The sequence below is a fragment of the Delphinapterus leucas genome, chromosome 15, assembly GCF_059928025.1.
Source record: "Delphinapterus leucas isolate spDelLeu-1000000601 "Yukka" chromosome 15, BTC_Dleu_Yukka2, whole genome shotgun sequence".
Lineage (NCBI taxonomy): Eukaryota > Metazoa > Chordata > Mammalia > Artiodactyla > Monodontidae > Delphinapterus > Delphinapterus leucas.
In genome coordinates, this window is record NC_143143.1 from 34084021 (window position 1) to 34109500 (window position 25480).

Here is a 25480-nt window from a genome sequence, read left to right on the forward strand (position 1 = left end):
AATCTGCCCCAGAGCCCGCCTTCAGGGCCCGCCTCCAATTTTCCCAAGTCCCGCCTCCCAGGACCCCTGCAACGCCTCGACCCACCCCCACCCCACCTCCGCACGCACCTCCGGCTGGCACCGCCTGCTGAACCCCGGCTCCCTACCTAAGCCCCGCCTCCCAGGATCCAAGCGGCGCCTGGCCCCGCCCCAAGCCCCACCCCGGCTCCACGCGTTGCCACGGGCCGCCTCCCGGCGCAGCCCCGCTCCCCCCTTCTCTCGGGCAACGCCGTGGCCAGTCCCCGCCCCGCCATGGCGCCTGAGGAGATCGCTGAGGCTGCGGTCCTGCTGCAAAGTTTCGAGCGCCGCTTCTTGGCGGCGCGCGCCCTGAGCTCTTTCCCCTGGCAGGTGGGCGGTGGGGAGCGCGGAAGGCGGATGGGGGGCGCCGGGGTCGCGGTGGAGCGGGGCTCCGGCCTCACCCCTGCTCGCCCCGCCACGCGGCGGCCTCTGCTCCCTCGCGGGCCCCGGCATCACGTCCGGTTCCCCGGGCATCGCTGGGGCCAGCGCGGGCTGGCGGCGGGGAGCAGGAGGTCCACCCCAGCACCCTTGGGCCCACCCTGCGCTCAGCCCCCAGCTCCGTCCTCCCCTGGGCCCTTCCCGCCCTCCGCTGTCTCTGCAGACCGAGTCCCACGAATTGAAGGAATGCGGGGTTTCCTCCCAACTCCTTTTTTCGCTGGGTTTTTAGGGTCATGGACAGTTTGTGACTTTTTTTAGCCAGTTATTATCCTGGCCATTGGGTAACAGCTGCTGCTGCTCATTTAAACAGCCCACGTCCTCAGGGCAGCGGGAGACCACGCTGCGTTGAACTCAGCGACCAGGTCACAGACCCCTCGGGCCTGGGTGTTCTCATCTGTGTCAGCAGCATTGGACAAAGCCCTCTCAGAGGCAGCTGATGGAAGAGACAGGGAGGTACAAAACAATCCAGGAAAGAGACGAAAGAGCTCACTTCCCTGCCCTGGGGACCTGCCATTCACACAGAGGCGCATGGCCGAGGCAGCAGCTTCTTTCTGCCAAGTCCAGGGCTCTAATGACGCTGCGTCCTTTATAATCCATAATTCAAGTGCGGTGAACCCACTGGGATGACTCAGTTTGAACATATATTCCTCCCCAGGTCTGCCCCATCTTAAGAGTGGAGGTTAGTCATTTGTGTTTCATTGACATAAACCATTTAGCATTCTGGGAGATCATTTCCCGTCAGAAAGGAATGTGTACATTTTTTAACCCCAAATTTAAACCTTCATGACAGCATCCATTGGGCCCAATTCATATCGACTATAATTGTTCATGAGTGAGTGCTTACTCTGCACCAGTCCCATGCTAAGTGCTCACTTAGGCTCACCCACAGCACCCATGTGGTGAGAACTATTCTTACCATTGTTTTGACTAGAAAAGAAGTTGACAGCAGCATTGGAGCACTCAGACCTGGGAGACAGACAACCTGCTTTGAATTCTGGCCCTGCCCCACCCCACACAAGCTGTGTGACCTTGGGCAAGTGACTTCGTCTCTCTGTGCCTTCATATTCTTATTAGTAAAATGGGGGTATAATGATACTTAACCTCATAGGGCTGTTGTCAGGATTACATGAATATGTGTTAGCTAGTACTTTTTATTCTGTCAACGAATGTTTACAGAATGCCTTCCACAAGCCAGGCACCAGTATCAGCAGAATACAGACAAAGCCCTGATTAGATGGGAGAGCCAGAGAATAAACAAGTAAATGAATAAGCAAGAAAACACGGGGAGATGATGGTGGCTGGAAAGTCAATAAAACAGGGAAATGCATCAATTTAGGAGAGTTGGGAAGGCCTTCCAAGGAGGTGACAGGAGCCGGGACCTGAACAGTGAAGCAGCCATCCTGCCGTGGAAAGGTTTCAGGTTGCCCACCAGGTGTTAATGCTGTGGCTCCCCCTGTAATTCCAATTCAGCCACAGAGCTGGTCTGTGACCCAGGCAAGGCTAAGCTGCCAGGGCTAATGCAAACCAAGAGTCTGTCTTCTGATGTTCTTTCTCTGACTCATCCAGGTGTAACCCGGAACTTCTCAAGGTCAGGCTTTCAGCTGCCTGTGCCTTCCACATCATTTGGCCCCAGGTCCCTGGGGAGAGATCACTTAGCACTTTGCCAACATGTCCCATTGCATGTTTAATGTTCCTGTGATAATGCCCTTGAGATTTCTTTCTCTTCCCCCTCTCTCTTTGAATAGAGCCTAGAAGAGAAATTAAGGGACTCATCAGGTCCTGAGCTGCTGCTGGATATTTTGCAGAAGGTAAGAATCACAGAATCACTGGAACGCATCAGTGGCCTGATTTGCCCATGAAGACGTAACAGGTGCACATGTATCCTTTAAAAAGAAAGACGCTGCATCTGGGTGTGAGCACCTCAGACAGCTCCGGCTCTTTTGTTTTCTTAGATAAAGACATCAGAATATACAACAAGCTGCATGAGAAGAGGGAACCTGGGGGATGTTTTTTTAAACCGTCCACAGAGAAAATGGAGATGACAGCTGTAGGAACATCTTCTAGCATTTGCTAGCTGCTCGGAGACTTTTTTTTTTTAACGTTTAAGGGGAAAAGAAGCAGGCAAGTCTTGCCCACCCGTGTGTCTTTTCTAGTTGTGGATGGGCCCCTGCTTTTTGTAGGTGGGGTTTGGACTCTAAGGTGCATCTGGGTGCGGGTAGAGGAGGGACCACCACTCTGCCCGGCCTGTCCCACTCTGCCTGCCCCTGGCCATGTGGGTCAGGTGTACATCACAGTGCATCCGGGCTCTCTACCCTCTTACGGGCCATGAATCCTTCTGAAAACCCAAAGGTGTTGACACTACCCCAAGGAAAAAATGCTCCAGAAGAGTACATTTTGTGTACAAATACATGGGAATCATACACACCCCTCCAACCACTGGTCCTGTCCAAAGAGCCCAGGGTCAGAATTCCTGTCTGGAGGGTGAACCAAGAGTATCCATCTGACCACCGTGTCGAGAAGATGCAGCCAAGCTAGGGAAGATTCCCAGGAGATCCAGCAGTTCAGGACTGTGAGCTCAGACCTCTCTGAGGCCATTGTCATGCAGTCTGCTCTGATTTTTCACCCCAAGGGTAAAACCTAACACCCGCCAAGCCCCTGAAGAGTTGTGTGGGCATTTTGTTGCCCTTGAGTAAAATCACGTCCCTCCGGCCAGCAGGTCCCATGTGACACAGGCCCTACTCTCACTGTTCCCGTCCCCTGCCCTCCCTCCCAAAATGCCAGGTGGGGGCCTGCACAAGCTACCCAGCTGCCTGGAACTCATTCCCCTGCTCTCTGCTTCTCTCAGCTTCAGCCGAAGTATTGCCCTCAGAGCCCCCGTCCCTCTCCACTACATCCCAGGCAGAGTCCCCACCTTCCTCTGTCCTGGTCAGCGCAGCACCCCACCCGGGGGTGTGATCTCCAGGAGGGCAGGTGCTGAATCTGCCTTGTCATACCATTTGGAGTTCTCACCCCTTCCTTGGAGCCAGACAGTCCCACATTTGTCCTCACTACAAACTCTAGTTCCTGCTGGCTGCTCTGGGAAGGGGCATGTCTTAGTCCTGCTATAACAGAACCCCACAGACTGGGTGGCTTGTGAACAACAGGAATTTATTTCTCACAGTTCTGGAGGCTGTGAAGTCCAAGATCAAGGTGCCAGGAGATTCAGTGTGTTGTGTGGCCCCACTTCCTGGTCCAAAGATGCTGTCTTCTTGGCTATGTCCTCAGATGACAGAAGGGGCAAGGGAGCTCTCTGGGGTCTCTTTTATAAGGACACTAATCCCATTTATGGGGGCTTTGCCCTCATAACCTAATCATGCCCCAAAGGCCCCACCTCCTGATATCATCTCAGTGGGTGTTAGAGTCAACATGTGAATGTAGAGTGGACACAAATATTCAGTCTACAGCAGGGTGTTAGCCTGAGTCCGTATGCCCTATATTCCTGCCCAGAAAGGGCATTAGAAACACTGCCATGGTCTGTGCCACTGTAGTGGAGAAATATTTTTAGGAAAGGGCTTATATCTTAAACTCTTTCAGACGCATAAGGGTCACCCAGGGCCAGAATTCCAGGAATCGGATAACTGGGGTTTGCCCTGTATTCACTTGAAGCTCATGGGAGACTTAAGGCGGAGTCTCTCCAGCAACCCACACTGTGTTCCTCGTCACAGACCGTGAAGCATCCTCTGTGCATGAAGCATCCACCGTCAGTGAAGTATGCCTGGAGTTTTCTCTCAGAGCTCATCAGAAAGGTCAGTGATGGGCACTGTCCATCTGGTAACCAGGCAGCATCTAGGACTTGGCTGGCTCTCCAAACGTGGGCTTTGCCTGTTGGAGCCCAGATCCATCCCATACTCTTTGCCTGCTCTACAGATCCCCGTATAGCAGGGGGCTCCCTGGGCAACTGCTCCCAGCTGAGTTCCACCAATGAGAAGCCATGGAGGGGGAGAGGAAAGGAGGGGCCAGGGTACTTCCTCTGTGCTTTGAGGGGTCTCCAGCAGTGGCTGCATCTCCTCTGTGGTCCTGGTCCCCCATGGAACCTTCCCACTCCTACCAGGAACCCCTGAGTGTGGGAAATGCCACCTTCTCCTTCTGTCCTGCCAGCTCTCACATATCCCATTTCTCCTGCCCTACACTACACCTCACCCTCACCCTCTCTACACCTCTCTTTGAGGTCCCCCAGGTCCCCCCACCAAGTGATCTGTATTAAGTCAATCACATCCCAAGTCTCCCCTCCAAATTTGGTGAAAATCCTCCAGCCATTTTTACAAGTCATAGTAAAAGCAAACAGGTGGGGGCTTCCCTGGTGGTGCAGTGGTTGAGAGTTTGCCTGCCGGTGCAGGGAACATGGGTTCGTGCCCCGGTCCGGGAAGATCCCACATGCCGCGGAGCAGCTGGGCCCTTGGGCCATGGCTGCTGGGCCTGTGCGTCCAGAGCCTGTGCTCCACAACGGGAGAGGCCACAGCAGTGAGAGGCCCGCGTACCACAAAAAAAAAAAAAAGCAAGCAGGTGGAACCTTGGTTTGATTCACGAGGGTCAACTTAATCCTCTTGCTGAAGCTCTCGCCCTGCCCGCCCCCAGCACGAGGCTATCCACACGGAGCCTTTGGACGAGCTGTACGAGGCGTTGGCGGAGGTCCTGACGGCCGAGGAGCCCACCCAGTGCCACCGGAGCTACCTGCTGGTAGGAGACGTGCGCCCTCCTCCACACACACAGTTGATTCAGGCTCCAGTCAGCCTCATGTGGCTTCAATCCTGACTCCAGCTCTGTAGTCTTAGACGAGGTCAGTTAACCTTCCTGAGCCTCAGTTTCCCCACCTGTAAACCAAGCACTTCAACAAATAACACCTGTCTTACGGGGTAACTGGCGTTAAATTAGGTAACACACATGAATTGCACAGCAGCGATCTGGCGCTCAGACCTCAATAAATATTTGATGGATGGTTGTTACAGGACAGCAGTCTCTCCCCACTGTCCACTGCCACCATCACCAGGCTGACCCGGTGCTTGGCCTTCTCACTGGTCACCTGGCTTCTTACCCCACAGAAGTCCATTCTACACACAACAGTTTTTGTTTTCTTTAACCTTTTATTGTAAAACAAAGATACAGAAAACCATGCAAAAGAATTAGATTATCGAATTGTTGCAAGGTGGCCACCATGGTAACTGCCAATCTAGCCAAGGACTTGGGCAGCCAGCCCACAAAGCCCTCATTTGACCCATCCCAGCCCTCCCTCTCTTTCAGAGTAATCACTGAGGTCGTACCACTGCCATGTGCACCTCTGGACATAGTCTTGCCCATTAACTAGGCCTGGCTCAAAATTTCCCTTCATCCACAGGTCCCCCCAGTTCTTCCTGGCAGTTTGGCCTGGACAGCTTTCCACAAGCTGGCTTTTTGTCGCACACACATGGTGCTGTTCAGCTTGTTCCTCTGTCCTCTGTTCCCCAAAAATTGGCGGCTGGATTCACAGGCCCACTCGGACTCTTGTCTGTTTGACCCCTTTGGCAAGAAAACAGCCTGGGTCCTAGAAGTCACGTCATCTCTTTTTTATCCTCTTCATGGTAGCACTTGTGGGTGCTTAAAGCTTAGACTCATTAATTCATTGAAGGATGCAAAAAGGTGATTTTTCTTATTTATTTATTTATTTGTTTATTTATGGCTGTGTTGGGTCTTCGTTGCTGCTCACGGGCTTTTCTCTAGTTGCAGTGAGCAGGGGCTACTCTTCGTTGCGGTGCGCGGTCTTCTCATTGCGGTGGCTTCTCTTGTTGCGGAGCACAGGCTCTAGGCACACGGGCTTCAGTAGTTGTGGCACGTGGACTCAGTAGTTGTGGCACACAGTCTCAGTTGCTCCATGGCATGTGGGATCTTCCCGGACCAGGGCTCGAACCCGTGTCCCCTGCATTGGCAGGCAGATTCCTAACCACTGCACAACCAGGGAAGTCCCAGTGATTTTTCTATCATTTTGTTTTCATTCATTAGCTGGAGAAATTTTATAAGGAAATGCCTCCTTTCATCCGTATTTGGTTACCTACTGGTACAGCTAGTAGAGGAAAGGCAGAATACAGACTTCTTTCCTTTTCAAGATAGTGAATTGGTTTCCTGTCATTCCCAGTAGGGGTTCAAACCATTGCAAATCGCATCGTTACTGAAGCTCAAAGTGTGCTATTTTGAGTCACTTCAAATAGACTTCTTTTTTTTTTAAGTAATTTTATTTTATTTATTTTTGGCTGCATTGGGTCTTCACTGCTATGCATGGGCTTTCTGTAGTTGTGGCGAGCGGGGGCTTCTCTTCATTGCAGTGCGCAGGCTTCTCATTGCAGTGGCTTCTCTTGTTGTGGAGCACGAGCTCTAGGTGCACAGGCTTCAGTAGTTGTGGCATGCGGGCTCAGTAGCTGTGGCCTGCGGGCTCTAGAGCGCAGGCTCAGTAGTTGTGGCGCACGCACTTAGTTGCTCCACGGCATGTGGGATCTTCCCGGACCACGGCTCAAACCCGTATCCCCTGCACTGGCAGGCAGATTCTTAACCATTGCGCCACCAGGGAAGTCCCCTCAAATAGGCTTCTGAGTCCTTTGACATCACCTCATAGTTTTCTTACTTTAGTTTATGTCAAGCTTTTCCAGACTCATCTTGTATGTTTCCTGCCCCAGACCTGGAATCAGCCATGTCTTCAAGAAGCCCTAGTTTCTTTTAGTGGGAAATGATATTTAGAGACCACAGTCTGGGCATTAGGGATGATCATTGCTGCTGTCTAGGCCTTTCCGTGGACAGAGCTAGGATATGGGTGGAGATACATATCCATACTTTTTAAGAGAAAATACCTCATGAGTCCATATTGATGTTTCTGATACAGGATCAGAAGGGTTTTCACTCAGCCTCTTCTGCATTGGATCCCTATCTCCTTTCTTCTGCTCTGGAAATTTTGGTTCTCAAGAGCATGGGGATGATGTTAGGATATCCCCCAACTGCCTTTGGCTTATCCCATATTATTCGTGCGTGCAGCGATCTCAGAACAACAGCACTAATCCCTCACACCAACCGTGGTTACTGAAAACAGCATAAATTTTTATATGTGCCACCCTCATTCTCCCTACATAGACATCATAGAGCCGTTACATAGTATTACCACAAACTAAGCAGCTCAAAGCAACATAAATGTGCTGTCTTCCAGTTCTGTAGGTCAGAAGTCTGCTGGGCTCAGCTGCTTACTCTTCTTTGAGTCTCACAGAGCTAAAATCAGGGTATCTGTAGGACTGGGCCCCCAGGGGAGGACCATTCCAGGCCCTTCAGGTCATTGGCACAATTGCGTTTTCTGCAGCTGCAGGAATGTGATTCCATTTCCTTCCTGGCTCTTGGCCCAGGATTGTTCTTAGCTTCTAGGAGCCGCCCTGTCCCCCTGACTCATGGCCCCTTGATTCCAAAGCCAGCAACCACCTCAAATCCCTCCTGCCTCTTTTTCTTCTGCATCTCCCAAACATCAGCCCTGATGATTAAATCGGGCCCACTTGGATAATCCAGGATCATTTCCCCATGTCACGTTCTGTAACCTTAAATGAATCTTCAGAGTCCCTTTGCCAAGAAGCACAGCACAATCACAGGGTCCAGGGATACGGGTGGAAACATTACCGACCTCAGGCACATACCGTAGTCTCTTACTTTTCAGTATTGGTCCATATATTGATGTCTCTGTAGCCATTTTGGTTGTCTCAAGTTCATTTTCTAGGAGGTTCTTTAAGAAGGGCTCGTCAGATGGACCTTCCCGGACTTCTTGCATGTTGATAACAGATTGAGCCATTTTTACTTGAATCTTGACTCACACCTTCTCTCCTTGAGTCTCTTAAATATATTCCTCCACTTTCTTTGGCATAAAGCATCATTGTGCAAAAGCCTGATGATAATTTAATTTTCTTTCCCTTTTATGTCACATGCCCTTTTCTCTTAGATAGCCAAAGCATTTTTTTCTTTAAAGTCCAGTAATTCTATTAGACTACGTCTCGAGGTTGTGATCGTTCTGAGTCAGTGACCTCAGGTGCAGTGTATACTCTTTCAATATTCATTTCAAATCTGTTTGTTTTCTCAGGAATGCTTTCTTGAATTATAATTTTTAGTATTTGTTCTTTGCTTTTGTTTCATTAAAAGTACCTAAAAATTTGTGGCTTAAACAACAGAAATTTATCATCTCACAGTTCTGGAAGCTATAAGTGCAAAATCAAGGTGTCGACAGAGTTGTTTCTTTCTGAGGCTGCGAGGAAATGATGTGCCCCAGGCCTCTCCTCAGCCTGCAGATGGCCATCTTCTCCCCGCGTGTGTGTCCTAATGTTCTATTCGTATAAGGACACAGTCAGATAGGATTAGGGTCCCCTTATGTCCGTATTTTAACTTGATTCCCTCTATAAAGACCCCATCCTCAGGAATTCCCTGGTGGTCCAATGGTTAGGACTCCGTGCTTTCACTGCCAAAGGCAGGGGTTCAATCCCTGGTCGGGGGAACTAAGATCCCGCAAGCTGCACGGTGCAGCCAATAAAAGAGGAAAAAAAGAACTCATCTCCAAAAAGGTCACATTTTGAGTTGCTGGGGCTTAGGACTTCAGCATATGAATGTTGGGGGGAAACGATTGAACCCATGACAATCTCTTAATTTCTTTTTGATTTTTAAAATTTCGCTCCTTTTCACTTCCTGTTTCTCTTTAAGGTTTATCTGTTTTTATGTTTTGGTTTGTTGTTATGCTCATGCTTTTTTGAGTAGCCTTTATTTCTGAAATGATGTTTTCTGTTATTGTCACACATTTCTAAATGTTTCGAGTAGCCATTCAGGCCTTGCCTCGGGGCCCTCACACCCCCACTACCGGAGCAGGCAGGTTCCCTCCTAGGTGGGCTCTGGGGTCACTGTCCTCGGGTCTACCACGTGCCCTGTTGCTTCCCTCTTCTGTCCCCACTGACAGGTTGAGCTCACGAGGGTTGTGTCACCTGCTCAGAACCCGCCAGTGGCTCCCCATCACATTTAGACTCAAATCCTAATTCCTTATGTGATCCACACCTGCCCTGATTGCTGGATTAATTCTCTCTCCCTGTTTCTGCCTAGCCCTCCGGGGTCTCTATCACACTCTGCGAGAGCACGGCCATCATTTCCCACGGCACCACGGGCCTGGTCACGTGGAATGCCGCACTTTACCTGGCGGAGTGGGCCATGGAGAACCCAGCGGGCTTTGCTCACAGGTGACCTGGGGGTGCAGGGCTGGGCACCAGGGAGGTTTGCCACAGGGGGATCACAGACACAGCCGCTTCTCCCTGTCATGCAGGACTGTCTTAGAGCTTGGCAGTGGAGCCGGCCTCACGGGCCTGGCCATTTGCAAGATGTGCCGGCCCAGAGCATATGTCTTCAGCGACTGTCACAGCCGTGTCCTCGAGCAGCTCCAAGGGAACGTCCTTCTCAACGGCCTCTCATTGGAGCCAAATGTCGCCGCCCTGGCCCAGCACCCAGAACACGACACCGCCGATGCAGAGAGCCCCAGGGTGACGGTGGCCCGGGTGGACTGGGACGTTGTGACGGTCCCTCAGCTTGCTGCCTTCCAGCCGGACATCGTCATTGCCGCAGGTACCGCCCAGCTTAGGCCACTGGAGTGTGGCCTCCCTGAAGCTCCACCTGCCTTTCAGTGCTGGGAAGGGGACAGTGAGTGCTGCCTGGTGGGAGGAATGATGGGATTTGGGTCGTGTGGGCCTCCAGGGTGACATCAAAGCACAGAGCGTGCCTCTTGGGTGCCCTAAAGCCACAGCCCTCCCATTTGAGACAGTGGCCATGCCTACTGCCACGCTAATCGTCCATCCTATAAAGGAACCAGCTCTTCCCAGCAAGGCCTGCGATGAACAGAACAGGCCCCAGGGCACCAGACTAGGGTGACCAGTCTTAGCCAGGCCACAACCCAGTGGACAGACTTCACGTCCCTCTCCAGCAGCCTGAGGGAGGCCTCTCAGTTGCCATCCAGAACCTAAATGAATAGGCCAGAGCAGCCCCACAAAGCAAGGGAGCCGAGCTGGCCCCACCTACACCCCCTGTCTTCAGATGGGGGCGGAAGTGGCCACAGCAGCCTTATCCTTTCAGGACCACAAAGAACGGCATGATCCTGATTCCTCTGCATGCCCTGGGCCAGGCCGAGGGTCGGAGAAGGAGCTCTGGGTGCCCCCACCTCTGTCAGCACCTGCTTCCTTCTCCGTGCACACTTGTGTGTCCCTGAGGCCGAAGGCTCTGCCTGTGTATCTCTGTCCTAGGTCCTCAAAACAAGTCCCACAAGGAGGGACCACCCACTCTGGTGCAAGGATGGGACCCTTGAGGGAAGGGGCATATGGTGTGGGCACCAAAGGGACCGGTGCCCTCCACGGCGCTCACCCAGCCCCATCTGGCCGATGGTACTGTGCTCTGGCCTGGCTGTGGCCCTGAGACCCAGGCCCAGAGCGGCTGGAGCACAGAGGCTAAGCAGCTCACCCCTGCAGGCCCAGCTGGTGGGCGGGAGGGGGCTTGCCCCCCACAGGAAGGAAACAAGAAGTCTGAGGCAGTCAGAGTTTGCTTCATTAAGCATCTTCTAAACAGGCCATAGGCAGAGAATTGATTTTTTCTTTTAAAGGAACACCAGTGAGTCCTGGATATTTTTCATGTGTTGCAGTGTCTTTCAGCAGCTTTCTCTGCTAAGGGTTTTTCTTTTTACCCCCGTAATTTTCTTACCGTCCAACAGCACGAACCTAATAGAACTGCTGCTTTCCAGGCCTTCACCCTGCTGCCCATGTCGGCACAACCCAGAGGCCTCTATCCTGGGGTCCTGGAGGAGCCCCTTCCAGTAACCTGGGGGTTCTATCGCAGATGTGCTATATTGCCCAGAAACTGTCCTCTCCCTGGTCGGGGTCCTGCAGAAGCTCTCTGCCTGCCAGAAGGACCAGCGGGTTCCTGACGCCTACGTTGCCTTCACCATCCGCAACCCGGAGACACGTCAGCTGTTCACCACGGAGCTGGGTGAGCCCCGGGCCCCTGGCCGGGCTGCTGACTCTGAGGGGCTGCCACCCAGGCCTGCAGGGCCACTGCACTGGCCACACACAGGACTCCAGGGAGGCAGAAATCAGGAAAGTAAAAGAATGGGGCCCTGGAGACAAGCCAGGAAGCCCCAGACCACAATGTGCTGGGCCAATGACCCCCCACCCTCTGCCCAGGAGGTCAGCAGAGGAGCCAGGGCCAGGGAGTTGGTGCTCTGGGGAGGAGATGGCTGACGCAGTGATCTCAGAAGTCTGAGACCAGCAGTCCTACTGTGTGTTTAGGGCAGGTTTTCAGAGACTTCAGGCCTCAGTTTTCTTTCCTGTAAAATGGAAAGGATGGTGGATGCCAGCTGGTATCAGGGTAGATGAGTTCTGGCCACACAGCAGTCAGGTGCAGGCTCTGGAGGTGGGTCCCAGGTGGAGCTGGGCCACCCCTCTCCAGGTCTTCATTCATTGTACAGCAGAAACATCCACCTCGGGGGTGGAACAGGGCTGGCACGAAGGGTGTGCTCGGGAAAACGGCAGCTGCTGTTACTAGATCAAGCACACAGTAAATGGAAGAGTGAGGGATGCTTTAGAGAAGGGGGTGGGGTCTGCCTGAGTTGCCACTGCTGCAGGCGGGCACTGTTCTCAGACCTGACCTGCGTCAGCCCCTCTAGCACCTGTGGGGGGGGGGGTGCTGCCGTCCTCTGTCCCACCCGTGAAAACACCGGGGTGCAGGGCAGCTGAGTAATCACCCAGGCACCCATGGACTGAAGCCAGGCAGCTGGCTCCCACTCTCCACCCCCCACCCCATGACCCCCACTCTGCAGTCCTCACCACGACCCAGGCCTGATCAGGGGTTCCCACACATGACTGGGCAGCAGTGCAGAGCCCTGTGCTTGCCCCAATCCCCCACCCCCCAAACAAAGCTCTCCCACAGCTGCCTCTGCTGACAGAGAGGACCAGCGCCCACCCCTGTACAGCGTGTCCCACTGACAGCGGGTGTTCGGCCTCGAGAAATAACGAAGTCCTTCAGATGCTTATGTGAAAAAATATCCACGCTGTATTTTAAGAAAGCTGAGTGCTAAACAGCATATACAGTATAAACTCATTTTTTAAGCTCATTTTTATTTTAAAAAAATAACTGTCATGTTAATACACATATGGGGAAACTCCATACACACCAATTAACATTATTATTAACATGTTATACCCGGACGGCAGTATCATGACACTTAATACACTGTATGTCTAGTATTTCATTCTTATAAATACTAATTTTTCATTCCTAAAAAACTGATGACAAAACAATTCTTGCCAGGGGCGCGTCAGACATCTGTGCTTACACAGAGGACGTGAGCCCCTCTGATACAGGTCCAGCCTCTGAAGGCACCAGGCTGAGCTGTCAGGCAGACGTGGGTTCAAACCTCAGCTCCTACTGAGCTGTGCCCGGTAACAGGATGGAGGACCCAGACGGGGCCATGACTTTCCAGGGATGCACACGGCCCAGGGGGCAGACGCAGCAAACCTGGCTGCTGTGAGCTGCTTACAAATGGGATTCCTGGTCCCACCCCTGGAGGCTGATTCCAGGTGTCTGGATGGGGCCTGGAAATCTGTAGTCTGTACCCCCCACACACACCCCCAGGCCTGTCCCAAAGCCCCACACTGATAGGGTGGTGTCCCATCTCCAAACCCCACATCCTGAGACGCATATGTTCTGTCTCCAGGCCGGGCTGGAATCCTGTGGGAAGAAGTGCCTCGTCACGACCAGAAACTGTTTCCCTATGAAGAGCACTCGGAGATGGCAATTCTGAAACTAATGCTGTAGATTTATAAATGGTTTTGAAGAATAATGTGAAAATTAAATCACTGTTCTGGAAAGAATGTGATAAAACTTGCACTGGACTTGAATGTTTGAAGAATGTTAAATTCTGAATCGGGAACCACAGACTGTTCGAATAAAATATAAACTGTTCAAGCGTGTAGACCCCTCTCTGCCAGCTGGCTTAGTCCTTAAGAAAATCACCATAAATCAGAAATGAAATTTTTGGCTCAGAGATAAGCATTTCATTCGCGCAAATAAAAAAACAAACCAAGTATGTTCCCCCCAACCTGGATGCAAATCCCTCGGGGAGCCAAGCCCGCTGCACACGTGGCACATCTGACTGCCCTTGCAGGGCGGTGGGCTGCAAAGTCTGTTTTCAAGGCAGGAATCAAAATATTAGGGACACAACCAAGCAATTCTGGGAAAGGCAGACACCAAGAGAAAAAACAAGGATGCAGAGATGTTCAAGACGACACAAATAACAGAAAAGTCATAAACTGGGGGAAAGAAAGACTCATAAGACAGGAAGAGAAAAGAGAGAAGGGATTCAGAGCCTCCAAAGATGAAAGCAGGCTGAGCCAGCTTCCTGGTCAACAAAAACTCCTGATTATTAAAAGTAACTTCATTCCCCAGGCAGTGCCCACTGCCAGCCTTTCAGCTTCCATCCACCAGGAGGCGCTGATCTACAGAGTTTGCGCAGGGACTGGCCAGCAGTGGCGGCTGTGAGGAGGGGAGTGTGGGCCAGCTCCTGGGGAGAAAGATGAAAGGTAAGGAGGGGTGTCAGCTTGAGGGTCTCTCCATGACGTCCAGCACAGGACACCTCAGGAGTTTCAGTCGTTGGCCCGAGGGGTCACGTGTCCGTAATCAAAGGGAGCACTGTCCGCTTCCAGCTCTCATCCCATCGAAGCTGCTCTGACTCCCGGAGGTTCTTGCAGAACTGGTTCAGTTTGCCAGCAGGATCAGGAAACTTTGAGAAAAGCATCTAGAAGACCAGAACTACCTCATCACTGCTTCCTGCCCCCACCCCAGGTTCCACCCCAAGCTACCCCTCCTCCTTCCCAGCAGCCCAGGCTCCTGCTGCACCCCAAGCCCAGCTGCCAGGCCAGTCATTCTGCCAAAACCCTCCCTCCTTCACTGCACTTCCAGAACCACCACCAGTGTCCTGGGGTCTCCAACGGGACGCCCGCTCTGGCCCAGCTTCCACACCAGGCCTGGCTAACTAACCCTTCTCAACAGCTCTGACCCCAATGTCCCTGACCCAGCAAGCCCCCCTCCCTCACCAGGCACAGGGGAGCCTTCATGGCCCAGCTATGCTCTATCTCCTGCTCTGCTCCGACCTGATGGCACAGCCAAGCTGCAGTGTTCACCATCCACACCCCATGCTCTGCCGGCAGCCCCCCGCCTCTGCCTCTGCGATGCTCTGCTGTTCCTTCCACCAAGAGCTGGCCTCTACCCAGCACTGTCCTGCCCACGTACTGAGAACTAGGTGATGCCTGCGTTCTTTCCAGCTCTGCTAAACTAAGGTGTCTGCAGACGCCAGCCTGTGGGCTGCATGCAGCCCTCCGCCTGTCTTTGTAAATAAAGTTTTATTGGAACATAGCCACACCCCTTCATCCACAGATTGTGGATGCTTTCACGTTACAACAGGGTTGAGTAGTTCTGACAGAGACTATGGCAAAGTCTAAAATGTTTTTTTCCTGAGCCTTTCCAAAGTCTGTTGCCCTTGGTCTCAATGATCAAAAATGATGACGTGTTACTTTTTGTAATTTGTAATAAGAAAGAAGTATCCTTTGAAGATGCCCACCCATCTCATAAGGCCGGTCCAGGAAGCTCCCTCGCTCCTCACTCTCCCTTCTCAGATCCAATCACCCCCTAAATGGCACAGTCCACCTGGCTCTAGCATCATTGTGTGGTGTGAGCTCCATAAACCCAGACGGCAGGTGGGGCGAGCCCTGATCCCTCCGGGGCCCAATGGGGCCCAGCCTCTGAGACCGCTGCTCGCTCACCCATACACAGCCCAGGGCCACCCACCCAGCTGCAGGAACAAGGAATCTCCAAAACCCTGCAAGCCGCTGTGTGGGAACAGACACGCTACCTGCAGCTGAGCTGCCAGCTCCTCTGAGTCCTCGAAGACCAGGCCATTTTCCTCGTGTTTCACAAGCTCGTGTAAGCTGCAGAGAGAATTAGGGGAGGTCTGAGAGCTGCCTGGAGGAGATACAGAACCCAAGGTGCCCACCTGCTCCCCCCCAATTCCACCCCACCCACAGGCTAAGCTGGAGGCAGGAACAGTCTGGTTTCAGGAAGCCTGTTCTTAGATTTGGCATCTGAATAGAAAAAAGACCTGGCAGGATACACATTAAAAATCCAAACCAATTTGGGGAAGGAGGGACAATACAGGGGTATGTGGACTTTTTGTGCTACATGCTCTCTTCAGTGAGAACGTTCTTAGTAAGTTCTGCCTTTTTTTTCTTAATTCCACAGCAGAGAAACCAGGTAAAAGGCAGCCCTGCTGGAGGCAGGCTCAGAGGTGATCAGGGGGCTGATCCCAACACTATCTGAACCCGGGCTCCAACATCCTGGATTTCCCATTCAGAAGCTGGCTCCTCAGCTCATGGTGGGGCCACTGTTTCTAGAACCTTTTCTAACACTACCGTCTCCAAATGCCCTCTCCTGCCCATCTTTGCCAGGAAGAGCGGAGACAGAAATACACTCATTCAACTGATTCGAACACAACTACATGAGCTCAGACTAAAGGGACAGAGAGAGAAATAAGTCCATGTGAGCTGTGCGGGCAATTCCAGCCACCATTGCACCCTGTGAGCACAAGCCCCCAAGTAGAGTACTTAAGACTCCAATTTGTATTCAACACGAGCTCTAACTGGAAGCCACCCTGTCTGGTGGGGCCCAGCCCGCCCACAGGGACCAGAGGGCTCCTGCTCCCTCTGGGTGGCAGAGCTGCACAGATGGGGAGGTGGAGCCCTCCAGGAAGCTTTCCCGGGCAATTCTGCTGGTTCCCCCCAAGCTGCTGATTTGATAACCTAACCCTGGGAGAACTGGGTTTCTGCTCCTACCACTGGAAGTTCACGGCACACACAGGCAGGCAGCACCCGAACATGTCCACCACCTTCATGGGCAGGTCCAGGCCACTGGAGGACCGGTGTAGGCAGACGCCCAGGTCCGCAGACCCTGCAGGGCGAGGATGAGGGGGCCATCAGCTCTGGCTGTGCGCCCGGTGGCCACACATCCTGCAGGACTGTGGACCGAGGCCTGCGGGGAGGAGTGGAAAGGGGGTGATAAAGTCCCCAACCCCACGTACGACTGCCTGGGGTTGGCCGAGCAGCCTGGCAGGAGGCTGGGACACGGAGGTGCTTCCCACCTGCCGCTCCTGGCCTCTCGGCCCTTTCTGAAAATGACCTGCCCGTCACCAATGTTTTTCTTTAAACTGACCCCCTTTTTCTCCTTAACCACGCTGTATTTTAAAAGAAGCCGCAGCAATGATTGCTTAATGGGTTCTGAGTTTCTGCTTGGGGTGATGAAAATGTTTTGGCAAGAGACAGTGGCGGTGACTGCAAAACACTGTGAGTGTAATTAATGCCACTCAATTGCATACACTTAAAAATGGAAAAATGGTTAAAATGGCAAATTTTGTTATGTGTATTTTATCACAAAAATTAGAAAAAGAACCCAAAGCAGACCCAACAGAAAACAAGCTGTCGCTGTGAATATAAAGCCAAGGAAGCAACCGTACATCACTCAGTGCCGCTGGAGCTCCTGCCTACAAAGGCTCCCCGCCTCCCACTCCGGAGACAGCTTAGTGGCTGCTGAGACCTATAGGCACCCAGCCAATAAGCCCTCCCCGAGGGATCAACAATGCAAAAGAAGGGAGGGCTGCCCCTTCACACTGGGAGAGTCCACACTGTTTACCTCGTGGTCTCTGTACCTCCCAGACTTGGGAATTGACCCCAACCCAAGCCCCGCCCAGCCCTTCTGCCCAAGGGAAGTGCAGGGTGAGTGGAGGGCGTGGAGGCCAAGAGCACTCGGATGTAACCTTGGCAAACAGGCAGGGAGGAGATGGCACACCAGGAAACAGCCTCGTTCTCCCAGAGTCCAGCCAGGGCCCATCCCAGCCCGAGACCTACATGTGTAGGGCCCCTGAGCAGACAATGGCTTGAAATCATTAAAGGGTTAAAAAAACAAAGAATATGCCAAAGAACCTGGTAAAACATTCATTGTCTGGCCCTCTTCAGAAAAACTCTGTCCCCTGCCCTCAGGTACTCCCTTATAAACCCCAGCCCTCCCCCTGCAGGCCTCTTACCTAGAAGCAAGGGGTAGTCCTCGGCCTCCAGCCATGGGGTACAGACCTGGATGTGCTGGAAATGCTTCTGGCAGATGAGGCGGCTGTAATACTCCTTCAGAGGCCCTTTGCCTTACAGAGAAAACCGGAGTCACTGCACTGGGCCCACGTCTGGCCCTGTCCCCCAGCCCCAGGCCTGAGAAGCCCCTGCAAGGGCGTGAGCGGAAGGCCCACAGGCAGCAGCTCCAATCAGGCCCCTATCCAGACCCCTTCCAGAAACGACCCCCAAGGGGTGTGCACCTTGACTGCTGAGGCCATGGCCATTCCCCCAGCAGGCCTTGGGCTGGGAACACAGCCAGGATAAACTCTGGCCAGGCACCAGAGTGCCCACCAATACAGCTTCTCACACAGACTGCCCCTGTGCCCCGCCCAGATCCCCAGGTGGCACAGCATGAGCAGTGGGCTCCTGCCGCCCCTGGGCGTCCGAGGGCCTGGAGGAGAGGAGTGTCCAAGGTGGGGCAGCTGGCTGAGGACCCTCCTCCTCCAACCAAATCTCCTCTGCCTCTCTCTCTTCACCCGGCTCCTTTGGAAACAGTTTGACATTGGACAGCAGACTCTCATTTTTAAAAAAAAAGATACGTGGAAACCACTGTGAAGTAGAAAGCTCAGAATCTCTGAGGTCACGCTATCTGAGATTGAAATCTAGACTCCATGCTCTGCCATGAATCCCTTCTGAGCCTCAGCCTCCCCATCAAGCTGGTGTAGAAAACCATACATCACTGAGTAGGGGTGAGAATTAACGAGACAACAAACATCACAGGCCTGACATGCCTCCACTGCCCCGTTTAATACAGGAACAGGGATGGTCCCAGGTGGGTACCTGTTATAACACAGACCAGAGGAGGGAGGCTTTCTCCATCGTCGATCAGCTGTTCGAACTCTGTGTTTAGGAAAATAAATATATGATAACCAAGATCATGTAGTCGGGTGAGTGAGAGGCTGATGCGAGGGGATGGGGGAAGGGAGAGGAGGAGGGAGCACTGCTCCCAACCATGCAATCCCTTCTCCTGGAGGCGGCAATTCAGAGCTAGGCTGGTCACTCACTGACCCAAAAGGGGACTCACGCCTGCCACCTCCACCCAGTGGCCCTGGCCCTGGGGTCAGGAACACTCTGCCAAGGACATCACGCAAGGCCAGGTGAGCATCCTGCAGTTCAGCAGCCCCCGACAAGCCCAGCTCCTGATCACAGCCATACACCTACTTTCTAATGCTGCCAACAAGATGGAGAAGTCTTCATCCTCTACGGGAAAAGAGAACCGAGTGTCACGGGCCAGTTTCTAGATGCCTCCCCACCCAGCTCAATGTGCTCCCTTTTCTCATCGAGGCCCCAAATACATGTGGGGTGCACGCCTGGCAGCGGCGAGAACACAGGCTCAGCCAGGTGCTCATACAAGCCCCAAGCACCCGGGCGGGTCCTGAGACCTGTCCAGCTCGTGCTGCTGACCAAAAGGGCCGGCCGCCCAGGAAGGCAGGTCACTGTTCCACTCTGGGCATCCCGCTCCGTGAAGGCCGACCTCTCCATGCCCGAGTCCGAGGGTTCTGAACTGAAGAAGCAGAAAGAGCCCATGAGCTGCCACAGAGCAGGCCCTTGGGCCCGAGAACGGCCATTCTCCCACCAGAGTGAGGCCCGCAGGCTCCCAGTTGTTGGGGTGCAGCCACGTCAGAGCCACCAGGTGGCCCTACCACCCAAGGCCTTGGGCACAGACCTGCACCTTGCTTTCTCTCTTATCTGCATTTACGTGTTGCTAGGTGCTGAGGTCGCAACGGCAGACAAGGCCGACTCAGCCCCTGCCTTCACAGGGCTTACTGTTCTAATCACCCCCTAGACTTAAGATGAGGACGCTGTGACCCCTCCAACTGCCCCCACGTTACTGGGAAGAACAAAGACCAGCTGTATGGAGAGCCGCTCAGAAGGGCTCTCCTTACCCCGGGAGATGCCCAGGGAACACATAGGTGCACAGACCCCGCCATGCGGTCAGGAACCACTGGCAGGAGGGTAAGGACGCCCACAGCCTAGTACAGGGCAAACACTTCCTTAAAGGGCCAAAGAGTAAACACTGTAGGCTTTGGGGAGCCATACGGTCTCCATTGCAAAGCCCAGCTCTGCTCTTGTAGTGTGGAACCAGCCAAGGACAACATGTAAATGAATGAACGTGCTGTGTTCCAATAAAACTTTATTTACAGAAACAGGCAGCAGGCCTGCAGCCATAGTTTGCCATCCCCTGGATTAGATCTCCAGGTCAGCAGCGAGCATAAAACAAGGCAGCTGAAAGCTGAAGACAGCAGACTTACCAGGCCCTGAATGCAGAGTAGGTGCGGCTCAGCTTCATAAAGAGCTGGTGTTGCAGGTCCAAAGGCGTCTCTTTAAAGAAAGATGCTGGCTTGTCGTAGACAGTCACAGCTCTGCAATGAGATCATTGGGGGGCTCTAGGGAGGGGCAAAGAAAGGCCTAAGGAACATAAGACCCAGAAGTATCCAGAAGAAGAAGGGTGCTTAGGTATCCAAGTCTCAACAATAAGCTTTAGAATTACTTGGAGAAGCACAGAGAGAATTTCTAACATGAACACTTCCTGGACCATCTGGCTGGCTGGGAAAGAAACTCTAGCTTCCTCCTCCCTCAGCCTCCCCAAACCAGTAACCGCCTCCCGGAACCCTGAGAGCTCCCAGTGCCTTGCAACATGACACAGCAGCTGAGAGTCAACAGCGCTGGGAGGGACCCCTCGTTTCCCGAGGCCCCTACTTGATGCCCCAGTTCTCTGCCAGGTCTTCCCGCATCGCATTAGTCACACACAGGTTCAGGTGGGACAGGCGTCCGCAGAGCGTCTCATACCTGAAAAGACGTATCAGTGGTCAGCCCAGAGCTCTCTGGGCCAGGAACCACCACCCCAGCCCCATGGGACTCAACACCTCTGATACAGAAGAGGCCGCAGAGCTGGGATCTCCCAAATCAGGTCACTGGCGAGGCACCTTCCCCGTGTTTGCACAGAGTTCTACCACCTGTACTATTACCTCCCGCACACCTTTCTTTAAATCAGATTGCTTTTCAGCTTAAATACAGTTACTTTCAAGAGAAACCATATATCACTACAGAATGGAAAATCCAGTCTCTCTTGCCATAAAATGAAGGAGAAATACAATAAAATCTTGTTATTAAATCTCAGCCACACTGCACTATTCCCTGCAAAGGCTGTGGGGCTGAGGCTCACTCCCAATGGGTTACAAAGGGAGTTTAGCAAATGCTAGAAAGGCGTTATCAACAGATTAGCTCCAAACGGAGACTTGAGCCCTGGTGACAGGGCAGGACTGAAAAAGAACTGGAAATGAACAGGGTTATTTCACATGTGTAGGTACCACGGCCTGTTCCTCACTCAGGATGCAGAGAAAGCTCTGGAGCTGGACTGCCTGGGATGGAATTTTGGAGCTCACATGTATTAGCTGTGTGGCAAGTGACATGAGGGCTCTCGGTTTCCTGGTTTGTAAAAAGACAGCGATCACAGGACACCTTGCTGGGCAGCACTGGAGTCTGAATGGGATAAAGGCTTGGCCTGAGGCCTGGCATGCAGCAAGCGCTCACCGACTGCTGCTGCGACCACCAACCGCGAATGACCCATCGGGGAAACGCCACAGCCGGCCAACGGCTTGAGGCTGCAAGTCCACACCGAGGCAGAGGGTATAACTCGGACTCAGAACACAACACTGCTTCCTCCTCCAGGCCCAACCTGCTCCCAAGGCCCCTCTTCCCTCCCCCTGTCTCATCACCTGCAGCAGACTGTGACCCACGTCCCCGTCTGCCAGCAGCAGTCCCCAGTTTCCATTTGGGTATCTGGTACGGGTTCATCTGGGATCCCAGCTCTCCAGTGGAGCATTTGTCCCAAGCCTGAGACAACGGGGTACTGAAGCCCCCCAGGCTCAGAGGGGGTCAGAGGACGCCAGGTGCGCAGGAGCCAACCACAGGCCTGCTCTCTCCACTGAGCCTGGTGGGGTGGGGATGAGAGCGAGGGGCTTCCAGAGCCTGAGAAATACCTCTAGGAGGAAGTGTGGAGAGACATGAGAGGGGTCCTGATGACACCTTTTTTGAGCTCAAAGTCAGCCATTTCTCAGGACTTTTCAGTTTCATGGGCCAACAAATGCCCTCCTTTGCTCAGGCCTGTTTCTATCACTTGTCACCAGCGTCAGTCCAACTCCCCAGCCTTGCCCTCACCCCCACAGGGCACACAGGAATCAGCTTCCCCGGGTCTCCGCACCGGCCCTTCTTCCCACCACAGTTTGGGGACAATGTCGGCACCCTCATCCCAGACTCTCACCACTTGGCCAGCAGAACAAGGGGGTGGCCGGGGCCGTGCACCAGACCCATAATGGAGTAGCCGTAGTTGTGCCAGTCAATGACGAGCTTGCTCCCACAAAGGCAGCCTGCAAACCAGCACACGGCAATGGCGGGCAGGCCCGGAGGGTTCTGGGAAAGAGAGACTTGAAGGAAGAGAAGGAAACCAGACCATGGTCAAGAATAAACCAAGTAAAAATAACATACGTGGCAAAGAGTCAATTATCTTTACAGAGCTCTTGATAATCGATAAGCAGAAGAAAGACCCTCTTCCTCACCAAGAGGTATAAACAGTCATAAAAGAAAATTGACCAACCTGATAAGTCCAAGATCACTGATATTCAAGGAAACAAAAAATGGAATAAGGAGGTACCATTTTTCACCTATCAGAATGGAAACTCTAAAACACCTAATGATACCTGGTGGTGGTGAGGATGGGGGGAAGAGGCTTCCCTGTTAGGTGGGGGATAAATCGACCCAACCTTACTCTAGGACTATCCAGTAACACATCACAACATTTTAAAAGTGCATGGACTCTGACCAACCACTTCCCGTCCTAGGAATTTATCCCAAGGAAGAAACAGAACCCATGCAAAAGACATATGTTCACTGATACTCTTCACCATACAATTTAAAAGTAAAGGGCTTCCCTGTGGTGCAGTGGTTGAGAATCCACCTGCCAATGCAGGGGAGACGGGTTCGAGCCCTGGTCTGGGAAGATTCCACATGCCACGGAGCAACTAAGCCCGTGCGCCACAACTACTGAGCCTGCGCTCTAGAGCCCATAGAGCCCATGCTCCACAACAAGAGAAGCCACTGCGATGAGAGGCCCACACACTGCAACGAAGAGTAGCCCCCGCTCACCGCAACTAGAGAAAGCCTATGAGCAGCAATGAAGACCCAATGCAGCCAAAATAAATAAATAAATATAAATAAATTAATTTTTTTTTTTTAATTTTTAAGTTAAAAAATTCAGGAAGGGCTTCCCTGGTGGCGCAGTGGTTGAGAGTCCGCCTGCCAATGCAGGGGACACGGGTTCATGCCCCAGTCCGGGAAGATCCCACATGCCGCGGAGCGGCTGGGCCCATGAGCCATGGCCGCTGAGCCTGCGCTTCCGGAGCCTGTGCTCCGCAACGGGAGAGCCCACAACAGTGAGAGGCCCGCGTACCGCAAAAAAAAAAAAAAAAATCAGGAGGAATCTGAGTGCTCATTAAGATGAGACTAAATGAATACATTAGGATACATCTCATATCAGGATACAATACAGTCAATTAAAAGAAGGAGGGCTTCCCTGGTGGCGCAGTGGCTGAGAGTCCGCCTGCCGATGCACGGGACACGGGTTCGTGCCCCAGTCCGGGAAGATCCCACATGCCGCGGAGCGGCTAGGCCCGTGAGCCATGGCTGCTGAGCCTGTGCGTCCGGAGCCTGTGCTCCGCAACGGGAGAGGCCACAACAGTGAGAGACCCGCGTACCGCAAAAAAAAAAAAAAAAAAAAAAAAAAAGAAGGAGCTTCTCTACGTTAAAAAGCAGTCAAGGTAAGAGGCTAAGAGTGGAACTCCAGAACTAGAGTGACAACCTGGTTCAAATCCTGACTCCAGCACTTCCTAGCTGTGTGACAATGGGTTACTTACAGAACCTCTCTGGGTCTAGGTTCCCTCATCTCTAAGTGTAGGTAACACAAGAACCTACTTCTCAGGACTGTTGTGAAGAATTAAATGAGATAATGCATGTAAAACACTTAGATATGTAACAAGTACAAAATAAGACTATCTGTAAAACACTGAAAAACAGAAGGGATGAGTACCATAAATAGAATGGACACATACCATAGGCTCCTACTCATGTTTTTAAAAGTTTATACACACACATATGAATATGCATTTACCAATCTGTACATTTTTTAAAACTGGAAAGTAAAGAAAACTGTTAAAACAGTGGTTCTCACAGCGGGAGGTGGAGCTGACACGTACCTGGAGAAAGATGTAAGCTGCTGGCTTCCTGCACATCAACTTCCACAGCAAGTGCACTGCCTGAAACACAACTTTGACTCCATACTGGAGAATATGGGGCCCAACTGCAAGTCAGAAAACAGCCATCATCTAGTAAAGGAGTTCTTGGCAATTTGCAGATCCCCTCCACCCCACGCTCCCCGCCTTCCCCTCCCCCCCACACACACAGATTCAGAGATATCAGGAGTTGACTGCTTCCTACCTGCAAGTCTCTGAACTTCTGTCAGACTCACAATCTGAATTCTGTCGCTCTGCAAGAGCTCATCGTGGGGTTTGGAGGCTGAAAAGAATGTCCCTTTTAATGTGCTGGAGAAGATAATCTAATTTAAAGTCAGATGATCCCCGCCCCACAGGCTGAATAGGGGAGAGTGTTTTGGAACCTCTCTGTTCCTCAGTAGCCAGAACAGAGAATGAGGCCAGTTCTTGTCCAGATTCCACTAGACCACCCACAGAGGGAGGGCTGGAATCTTATCCATTTTTACTTAGCACAATGCCTGGCACATAGTAGGCACTCAAGCTGACCTAGATTCCCTGGATGGTGGAATTATCACACCATAGGGAGACCCCTAGGAAGTCTCACTCCAGCCCCTCACCCTGGGGTAGCGGACTCTAAACAGGGACTAGAGGCAACCAGTGCTATTCCTTTTTTCCCCTGATATGGGATAGAGCTACCTTCTAAAGATGTCAAAGTGGGGGAAGATGGAGGAGCAGACACCCCTACCCCCGCACACTGAGGGAAAAACGCTGGACATCCTGCAAAAATGAAATACCTCCTGCCTGCAGAGTTCTGCGCTGAGGGTGAGGAACGGAGAGGAGACAAGTTGCCTGTCTTCTCAGACACTGCCTGACAAAAGAAGCCTCAGAGATGTGCTTACCAGCACTTGCCCTGGGGTCACATCCACCCGGGCTCCAGTCCATCTTTCCACTTACTAGGAATAAGTGAGACTATGCACTGAGTTCATTTAGCTTAGCACAGTCCTGGCATATGACAGGCGCTCGATTAATGCTGACTGTTCCCAGGGACCCACCCAGCAGAGGCTGGGGAGAAATCTGGCAACTGCTGTCCAGGCCACAACCCGGCTCGTCCAACCTCGGAGAGCTGCCCGACGGAGGAGAGGGGCGTCCCCGCCTCGGCCCCCGTGGGGCGGTCAAAGCCGAGGGTCAAAGGCTGAGAGAGCAGCCTCCCTCCCAGGCCCCCGGGGCACTCACTGCAGAACCCCAAGAAGGTCACGGAGAAGCCGCACTTGGCCAACGACAGTGCGTGATACTGCATGCGGGGACTGCGGCCCACGTCGCCCAGCACCACGACAATCACGTGGCGGGCCGCGCGCCCCCACCGCCAGCGCTTCCACGCCACCAGCAGCAGCAGCGTCAGGGCCAGCGCCAGCAGGACCACGCAGGAAGCCGCCATCTTGGCGGGCCGGCAACCGTCACGTGACCGCGCTC

At 52.9% G+C, this 25480-nt stretch overlaps 2 protein-coding genes across 7 annotated transcripts; one reads left to right on the forward strand and one right to left on the reverse strand.

The window, feature by feature from the left end:
• The first annotated feature begins 213 nt into the window (after nt 1-213).
• EEF2KMT (eukaryotic elongation factor 2 lysine methyltransferase) lies at nt 214-15483 on the forward strand. 2 transcript variants are annotated; one of them, XM_022594813.2, is made up of 8 exons: nt 214-387; nt 2241-2303; nt 4200-4280; nt 5110-5211; nt 9607-9740; nt 9824-10119; nt 11377-11526; nt 13253-15483. In XM_022594813.2, the coding sequence occupies exons 1-8, from the start codon at nt 292-294 to the stop codon at nt 13351-13353; spliced, it is 1023 nt and encodes a 340-aa protein (XP_022450521.1). In that variant the 5' UTR covers nt 214-291; the 3' UTR covers nt 13354-15483. The 2 variants fall into 2 exon arrangements, with proteins under 2 accessions (XP_022450521.1, XP_022450523.1); XM_022594815.3 differs by lacking the exon at nt 5110-5211.
• Nucleotides 11672-25480, reverse strand: ALG1 (ALG1 chitobiosyldiphosphodolichol beta-mannosyltransferase). 5 transcript variants are annotated; one of them, XM_089896188.1, is made up of 14 exons: nt 25244-25462; nt 24805-24878; nt 24237-24314; nt 23996-24099; nt 22009-22157; nt 20445-20534; nt 19997-20107; nt 19127-19248; nt 18906-18944; nt 18525-18584; nt 17666-17776; nt 16422-16536; nt 15446-15521; nt 11673-14332 (listed from the first exon to the last, which is right to left on the reverse strand). In XM_089896188.1, the coding sequence occupies exons 4-14, from the start codon at nt 24029-24031 to the stop codon at nt 14201-14203; spliced, it is 1041 nt and encodes a 346-aa protein (XP_089752314.1). In that variant the 5' UTR covers nt 24032-24099; nt 24237-24314; nt 24805-24878; nt 25244-25462; the 3' UTR covers nt 11673-14200. The 5 variants fall into 5 exon arrangements, with proteins under 5 accessions (XP_022450517.1, XP_089752314.1, XP_022450516.1 ...); XM_022594809.2 differs by lacking the exon at nt 24805-24878 and having other exon boundaries at nt 11672-14332; nt 22009-22171; nt 23996-24055; nt 25244-25480; XM_022594808.3 differs by lacking the exon at nt 24805-24878 and having other exon boundaries at nt 25244-25480.